This window comes from Cebus imitator, unplaced genomic scaffold (assembly GCF_001604975.1).
Source record: "Cebus imitator isolate Cc_AM_T3 unplaced genomic scaffold, Cebus_imitator-1.0 Scaffold376, whole genome shotgun sequence".
NCBI classification, from domain to species: Eukaryota; Metazoa; Chordata; class Mammalia; order Primates; family Cebidae; genus Cebus; species Cebus imitator.
This window is the reverse complement of record NW_016107691.1, coordinates 2,267,446-2,276,841: the sequence shown is the minus strand read 5'-3', so window position 1 is coordinate 2,276,841 and position 9,396 is coordinate 2,267,446. Positions and strand designations below refer to the sequence as shown.

The 9,396-nt window shown below is 35.9% G+C and overlaps 1 protein-coding gene across 1 annotated transcript in view; it reads right to left on the bottom strand.

The window, feature by feature from the left end:
* Window positions 1–9,396, bottom strand: part of SMARCA1 (SWI/SNF related, matrix associated, actin dependent regulator of chromatin, subfamily a, member 1) — an 80,125-nt gene that overhangs the window by 45,854 nt on the left and 24,875 nt on the right. Inside the window, exons 10-14 of the mRNA XM_037731031.1 lie at window positions 8,281–8,515; window positions 7,200–7,321; window positions 3,735–3,770; window positions 2,637–2,789; window positions 756–888 (exon numbers count right to left, since the gene is read on the bottom strand). Coding sequence (XP_037586959.1) covers window positions 756–888; window positions 2,637–2,789; window positions 3,735–3,770; window positions 7,200–7,321; window positions 8,281–8,515 — 679 coding nt within the window. The remainder of the gene's footprint in view (window positions 1–755; window positions 889–2,636; window positions 2,790–3,734; window positions 3,771–7,199; window positions 7,322–8,280; window positions 8,516–9,396) is intronic.

The window sequence follows — 9,396 nt, the reverse complement described above, 5'->3', positions numbered from 1 at the left end:
GTCTCAAAAAAAAAAAAAAAAAAAAAAAAAAAAATCCAGAAGGAAACTGTTTTTCATGTTCAAACTTTGTTTTCAGATCAAACTTCTCTATATGAAAAGGCACCCTCTAATATATGTTTTCAAAAAATTTAAAGTAGCCATTTTATCTGCTAAATAATGTCAGGTACTTCAAAAAGTATGCTACTGACATTCAAGAATAAGCTACTGATGTTCAAGTACTCCGTATATTGAATGCCAAGGTTTCAATTCAGAATATTTCAGTTAGCATTTTTTTATGAGGTGGAGTCTCGCTCTGTCACCCTGGCTGGAATGCAGTGGCACGATCTCAGCTCACTATAACCTCCCAGGTTCAAGCAATTCTCCTGCCTCAGCCTCCCAAGTAGCTGGCACTACTGGCACGTGCCAACACGCCCAGCAAATTTTTTGTATTTTTAGTACAGAAGGAATTTTACCATGTTGGCCAGACATCTCAAACTCCTGACCTCAGGTGATCCACCCATCTCGGCCTCCCAAAGTGCTGGGATTACAGGCGTGAGCCACCGCTCCTGGCCTCAATTAGCATTTTTAAATTTTTTCCTTTTACTTTTAGGTGATACGTAACAATTGTACAGACTCATGGGATACACAATGATGTTTCCATTTTTCCTCTAAGTTTTCAAATTTTGGACAACTTTTATTAAAAGTAATCTCCTTTGAATGTGCTGAATGCATATGTTTTACAAAAACCACCTAATTAGATTTCTATGTATAAATACCTTGTTGTATAACAATTGAATCAAGTCTCAGTTTTATCTCAGCTCTTTCTACAATCCTCTCTTCAACAGTGTTGTCAGTGATGAGACGGAATACACGTACTGGCTTCTTCTGACCAATACGATGTGCTCGATCCTAGTAGAAAGAGTCCTAATATAAGATATTCGATATTCTGTATACAATTTATAGAGTATAGCCATCATATTCCATAAAATTCTAAAACTAAAATTAGTTCTTTATCTCTAGATCTGACACTCTGGAAAAGGGCATGATGAATATTGAGAATGTCTAAAGACCACTGGGAACAAAGAAGTCTGTAACTATTACATTGTACCATTAATGGGAAACTTCCAGGACAAAGGGCAAAGCACCTGTAAGATGAAGAAAAGAGGGAGCTGAAAGTTTCTGGGTTGAGTTACTAAGTAACTTTAAGTCACTAAACATAAACATCTTCCAAACTAGCAAGGAATTTTATTAAGTAGTTAGTAAGAGTTGCTATGGTGGCAAAAGTCTGCTTTATCTCATCATCAGGCACTTCTTTCTGCTTACGGAGGGATATGTAGTAAAGAGTTATAAAAATTAATAGGATATTAATATCCTTACTATACAGTAGTCTAGAACTGGTCCTATGGTTTATAGTTGGTACAGGTGACAGGAAGCAAACTTCTAGTGGTATCAAACCATCTAGGGAGAGTATTTTTAAAACACAGAAGCTGCTAGAGCAAACAGGTAAAGAGAGGAAGGTAGTAGAGAAAAAATGTTTTAAGTTTTAAACAGGCCTGTATTAAATATAAAAACACTAGAACCTAGTAACAAAGTTTCAACAGAGCACATTAAAACAATGTAATACTCTACACATATTTACACTAAACCTGAACCAACAAATCCTGAAAGACTGGATGTGCACCAAGACTTCTAAGGAAATAAAGTGCTATCACTAATAGATTTTCCAGTTCAGTAACACTGTAACTTACTGGGGCTTACTCCTAGTTAGTCATATCAAACAGGTAGTTCAATACCATGGTAATGTAATGATAATTACACCAAAGCATATTGATTTTGGAATGTCCCAGTGGTCAATCCTTTTCAATTCTCTATTATAAAAGGAAAGCCTTCTAAGTTATATCTCATTGGCATATGACTTTTCATTGCTCCCAAAAAGACAATTATCCCATACCTATGTATTCAAAATCCTAAGAAGTTATTTTGTACCCTTTTATTTCTAAATTATATTTCTTTATCTGAAAATGTAAGTCACATTGAGAGAAGTTGTAGCTTTAGTTCAATCAACGACACCAAAATATCAAAGGAGTTACCTGTAGTGTTTTGATGAAAGGTCAGAAAAGAGCTCCCTAAAAAAAAATTTTTTTTAAGTGTAGAATAGCTTTTGGATAGTGTCCTTATTAAGTATCAAGTGTTTTCCTGGAATATATTCCTTTCTTACCTTTTTACCTTCTCTCCCAAATTGCTTTATTATGAAAGTTAAAATCTTACCTCTCCCAATTTCAGTACAAAGGATTTTAATATATTTAGTTGTTACGCAGAATAATAACAACAGACTGTTTTTTAATCCCTTTCATCAAAACAAATTTATGTGTCCTCTTCAATCTTTGGAATGGGAAAAAAATTTCTATTTCATGATAAAAACCAAAATCAACACATAAATGCTATAGTTGGATCTGGGGTGTGTTTGTTGTAGGCTTCCATTTCGTTTGTTTTTGCAATTAGCACAGCAACTGTGTGCTCTAGGATAATCGACTGTAACTTCTACAAAGTCTCTCAAAAATTGTTAACTGTTTTATCATGAATGACCTTGATGCTGTATAAATAGCAATAGTATTCAGAGCTATGATAAATTTCTGACACCATTAAAGATTACTAACCATAGCTTGTAGATCAACCTGTGGGTTCCAGTCTGAATCATAGAGTATAACTACATCAGCACTTGCCAGGTTAATTCCGAGACCTCCAGCCCTGGTACTTAGCATAAAGATGAATTTGCTACTATTGGGAGCATTAAATGCCTCTATTGCTTCCTTAATTTTTAATTGATAAAAGGATAGAAGAAAAAGAGAAAAATAAAATTAGACTATCAGGGTCCTTAAGAAACAAATAAAAACATTTAAAATACATATAGAAAATCTTCACACACTTTCTAATATTCTTTATAAATATACTTTATAATATTCTTCCATCTTCAAAAATATTTAAGTATCTATACATACACTATACTATGTGAATTTATGTAGAAAGTATATTATGTTAATGAAGTTCCTAATCTTTAAAAGCTTACATCAATAGAGACAAACTTAGAATAATTACATAGTCAAATTTAACTAAGCAAGTAGTAATTCATTTACATTATTTAAAAACAATAACAGTGAAAACGTTTTAATTGAGGGAGAGCTGAAATATATCTGGGGGGTGAATTATCAGAAATCTCAACTTCATTCCCATTAGCTTATGAATGATTAGTTTAGGAGATCAACCAACAGAGAAAATGATTTAGAAATGGGAATGAGAGCAACAGATAAAGAGGAAGGTAAGAAGATTTTTAACAGTATGGTAACAAGGAACAAGTCAGTAAGTTATAAAGAAAATCAGGAAGACAATCCAGGGATATTTAGTAAAGAATCTTAAAATTAATATTAATATTCTTACTATATAAAGATTTCATACAAATTAATTAGAAAACAAATTCCAGTAGAAAAATGAGCAGGAAAAAAAAACCAGACAATTCAAAGAACAAATACAAATGGTTAGAAAACAATAATAATGTTCATTCTCACTAGTAATCAAATAAACACAAACTAAAACAACAACATAACATTTTTGAAGATTAAAAAATGATAATACTCAATGTTGACGAGGGGGCGGTGAGACGGGCACTCTCATACATTGCTGCTGGGAGTATAAATGGGTACAACCTTTCTGGAAAGCAATTTGGCAATATGCATCAAGAGCCTTAAAAATGTTCATACCCTTTGACCCCGAAATTCCACTTCTAGGAATTTATCCTATGGAAATAATCAGAGATGTGCACAAAGATTTATGTATAAAAACTTTCACTATCGCATTATCTATAATAGTGAAAAACTGGAAACAACCTAATCAATCAACAATAGCGGGATGAATTATTTCTAGTACATCCATAAAATAAAATATTAGCCTAAAATTATTTTTACAGTGATTTTTTATGGACATTAAAAAGTACAATATTATACTGAGCAAAATGTATCAGGATACTAGACTTTATATATAGTATATGAACTATGATACCAATTACTTGTACGTATTACATATACCTAAAAAGATTGGCCAGAAATACTTGTATTTATTTTCAAAACTTCCTTCAGCAGTCACATATTACTTGCATATTCACAAAGTATGGGCAATCTTTTTTAAACTAAATGGGTGGCATGGTCAAAGTTTTAGGCAGAGAAGGTGACTCGCACCATCACAGTCAGCAGAGCAGGTAAAGGGGGCAGTACAGAAAGCAGCATGGTGTAGTGAGAGGCACCTTGGTGTAGAGGAAATAGCAAAAACTTGGGCATGAATCACGACTTCATCATTGATTACATCTGTGATTCTGGGCAAGTATTTAATCTCTCTGAGACACAGTTTCAAACGGAGAAAATTATACCAATACTTTACCAGGCTGCTGGGAGAATTCAATTGGAACTTTAAGTTGCCTAGCTTATAGTAGTTGCTTGACAAATGTTAGTTCCTTTCCCTACAAAAGTGAGGAGGCCAATTAAGCAGAGGTTACAGGAACTGAGTCAGACGATGACCAGTGGCTTTGTTAGCTGAATTTTGCTGTAGTAACGGAGAAAGGGAAAATCTGAGAGCTGTTGAGAAAGAATTACTTATTCACAGCTGGCACACAGTAAGTAAGGAATCAAACGTGGTCTTCTCCTTCTCATTGGGAAAATTGATGAAATGACGGTGTGGACAACATAATGGGAATGCAGGGCATTTCCAAGAAAAAATGAACAGCTCTGACTTTGCTATATTTAAAGTCGATACATGAAATTCAGAGTCTCTGAGGGGTAACGTTGTTTAGAATTTTTTAAAACCAGAACAATTTTGGACATAAACAGATGAACAGTAGAGAGCTCAGTCATAAATGCAAATTTGCTATCTCAGGTCAGAAAGCACGTACTGTAATGCCATGATATTCTCTTCATTCTAGGAAGAAGGATAATCCTGAATGGTACCATGGGGCCTATGTTTAGTGTGGATTCAGAGAAACCAAGCCTCAGAAATAAGTCAGCAAAAGCTCAGTTAACGCTTTGAGTTGCCATATCAGAGAGTAAAAAAACTATAGGGCAGGGAATAGTGTAAGCTTTGAAATGTCCTCATATGTATAAATGTTATCGCAACTGTTTCCCTATAGAGGTAGCAGTAAAACCTTTAATATGAAAAGGGTCTGGGTGCTTGCTGTGAACACTATGCTATGCTAAAACCATGCTTCAACAAGGAAGCACACAAGGAATGGAGTGCCCATTGCAGCTATGGAAGGAATAGGATGCGGGCTAAGAGAGAGTCCCTGTGGCCTGAGATGGGGCCCTAAAGGTGTAAGGGAGAAAGCCCTGTGTGTAATTTCACGACATGTGGTACGTACTGCAATATGCCATTTACCACTGTGCTCCTACCTATTATATCCACTTATCCTCACAACAACACTGTCAGACAAAGAAGCCTAGGTATTATCCTTATAACAGAACTAAAGATACTGAGGCTCAGAGAATTAAATGGCTTGCACACACTGCAAAGTGGTGGAGTTGGTGCCAAAACTCAGGTCTTCTGAAACCAAGTTCAGTGCATTTTCCACTATACCATAAAATCATGATCTTTACCCAAAGCATGAGTACAGCAGGTCCTCGAGTAACGTCGTTTCATCATAAAACTGATGAGAAAAAAAAAAAAATCAATTCCTGGCCAGGGCCACAGTCCATATGGGTTTTGCATGCGCTCCCCATGTCAGTATGAGTTTTCCCCCGTGTCTTCCCACAGCCCAAAGCTGTGCACAAAACGCGAACTGGAATGTCTACACAGTTCCAGTATGAGTGTGGTGTGTGTGAGCGTGCCCTGTGATGGAATGGCATTCTGTCCAGGGCTAGTTCCTGCCTGGGGTCCTGAGCTGCCAGGAGAGGCTCCAACCACTGTAATCCTGAACTGGAATAAGAAGGTAAATAATTTTCTTACTTGCATTTATTAATCTTTCTTAAATGTATGTATGGCTCACCTTTATTTCCATGTTTAATATTATAAGTGTTTTCGTCTTTATTTGTAAGTTTGGTAATGTCTTTGTGACCAGAAATATGTCATAGGAACTGGGGTCTTGTCTTGTCACACAGTTTGAAATGCAGTGGCACAATCACAGCTCACTGCAGCCTCAAACTCCTGGGCTCAAGCAATCCTCCTGTCTCGGCCTCCCAAGTAGCAGGGACTATAGATGCATGCCACCATGCCTGGCTAATACTTTTTTAAAATTTTTTCTTTCTTCTTCCCAATCCCAAATGTTGGGATTATAGGCATTAACCAACACACCTGGCCAGAACTTAAATCTTGTTTATATCAATTAGCCTAAGATCACACATTGTTTTGCTTGAAGTTGCCGTTTCTAAGAACCTATCAACGACATTAAGTGAGGACTTACTGTACAGACTTAAAACAAAAGCCAAAGACAGAGCGCTGAAGGATCACAGAAAACAGAAGATAAATTAGCAAAGCCTTCCAAGAAAAAGTGCTTTAAAAAGGGTATTAAATGCATTCGACCCATGACATTTGTGAAGGATAATCTAAAGACCTATAAGAATTTCCATGTTTGAGAAAGATACTGCATACTAAATAAGCTTACTCGCTAAGTGACCCATTCCTACATGCCAACCTTTTAGTGTCCCAAGGTCTAAATTCATGATAAATACCTAGACCTATGCTGTCACATTTAGTTTTTACAAGAGCTCTATAAGAACCAAGATTATTCCCTTTACAAATGGCTATGCTTCATGAGTCTTTAGGGTTGCTTATAAACGGGCAAAATTTCAACCATTAAACTCCACAAATGGCCAAGGTCTGCTATAGCCGGCAAATCAGGAAAAGAAAATGACATAAAATTGGAGATCAGAGAGTAAGGTGAGAAACTGTTAGTAATTTAAAAAGTCAGAGATAGGCATGGTTAGAGAAGATAAGAATGGAGGATGGGATGGTATAGTGTCCTTTAGATAAGAGATGACGTCTTTGAAGACCTTGAAAAAGATGATTTGTAAAGAGTCAGTGGAGTGGAAGCCAAATTGAAGACTGACACGAGAAAAGAGATGTCAATGAGAAAGTCAATGTACCCACCTAAAGAAAAGGCAAAAGTTCAAAACTACCTAATGTTGATAAACATTGCTTAATTGAACTCTGATTTCTGAAGTCTTATTTTATTTTCTCTTCCTCACCTCTCTTTCTTCATGAGGGGTTTGTCCATCCAGTCGACAATACTCATAACCACGCCACATGCAATAATCTTCCAAAATGTCCAGCAAGCGAGTCATCTGGCTGAAAATGAGAACCCTTGAACCTAAAACATTTCGCCAAGAAAATGTGAGTTATACAACTTATGTGAAACTAACTTAAAAGCTGCAAAAATGAACATTATATGCAAGATAAATGTAGAGCACATGAATACTTCACTAAACTCACACACACACACACACACACACACACACACACACACCCTTCAAGAGATGCTATGTATAGAATTATGCATTCGTTGAGTTGGCCATTTTTTAAGGTCTTCAAACTCCTCCAGACATATTGCTATGACTTGAAAGAAATTGCCTTTACTTTTTCTTAAGGATGAATGATGGGTCCACAGACTCTCACTGGACTACAGCAATAGGGTCCCAACGAGCCTCCTGTTCCTAGTCTCTCACCCTTAATAGACCCCATACTGCTTCCACAGTTCTCTTCCGAACATGTAGGAGTGACATACTCTGACTGTCACTCCTCACAGCCAGTTATTCTCTGACCCTCCCTCTGCCTTCAAAATAAAAGTCCTAACTCCTTAAAGCATGGTTTAAAATACCTTTCATAATTTGGCTCCAGCCATCTTTCCAGATTCATCAACTGCCATTCTACCCCAAGTACCATATGCTCTATTCTTTTTTTCACACTTGTTTCACTACCCTGGAAAACCCTTCCCCTTCTTCCCCATGGTTCAGTCCTATGCCTTCTCCAGTGCTCACCTCAAAGGTCATCTCCGTGAAGACTTTCTCAACTCCCAGATTCTCAACATATCATAGCACTTACCACAATGAATTACAACTAGTCCTCCTCACTACACTGTGAGCTTATCCAAGGCAAAGACTGTTGTCTTATTCATCTTTGTACACCCAGCCCATAGGACAATTCCTGGCAAATAGTAAGTACTCAACAATGTCTGCTGAATAAATGAATGAATGAATATGGAAAATTTTATTGATATACAAGTTATTAATATAAATTTATTCCATGCTAATTTAAAAATGTATTACTTACCCTGTTCTTTGAGTTTGGCCAATAGTTTATCCAGAACTACCATTTTACCACTGTTGCTGACAATATGTTCATCAGTGGTGTAAGGTGGACCAGGTTCGGCACCATCAAACAGATACGGATGATTACAACACTTTCGAAGCTGCATCAGAATGTTTAAGAGTCGCATCTTGTCCATCTTGCCAGAAGAGTTTAAAACATCAATATCTTTCATCAGGATTTTTGTATACCTAAAAGTTTAAACTATAATTAATCATCAATTACTAGAAAGTTAATGTCATAAAAAAAAAAGTTCCTTTGGCCATCAGATTAGATTCCTGTTTAAAGATAAACAAGATCTGATTTGAGACTAAATCTGATGGGCAAAACCAACAAAGAAATGAAAATTTGAACATTTGAACTTGCATGTTGCTAATAAACCTGTTTCCTCCTGCTTTATCCACGACCAGAAATTGTCATCAGTTGATAATTATTTAGAGAATGATACCTGCTAATTACGCAATAACTATAACACCTCACTGAAAGTTGACATCCACCATTTACTTGTTTGAATGAATAACAATTTCAATTGTTTATACCTGTCTTCACAGGTCATTATTTTCTGATCCTATAAACATTTTTCATTCTCTTTTCTAGAGCTCCACCCCCACAAACAGAGACTTATGTATATATAGATGCCAGATCAATAATATGTAACTATAATAGTGATCAACTTTTACTGAGTGCAAGTGCCAAGTATCATGTCAAGGGCTTTATATGAATTATGCCACTAAATCTTCATAACAACTCTGAATATTTACTAGTATCATCCCCATTTTATAGGTGAAAATTAAGGCAGCTAAGAGACGTTAAACAACTTACTCGGGGTCACCAAAGGGAAAAAAACCAAGCTCTGATCTTATATCTGAGTCCAAAAAATATACTCTTAATCTCTACCCTACACTGGCTTGTGTAGTAAAGAAATCATATATTTTATGCATGATCTAATTTTATTTATATACATAACATTTTGCTCCTATTAGCAGCACTATCACATTATTAATAGTTCTGATTTATGATTCCTTGTAACTTCTCTTGTCAATTTCCTGCTTTAATTGCATTTATCTAACCATTCCAGAT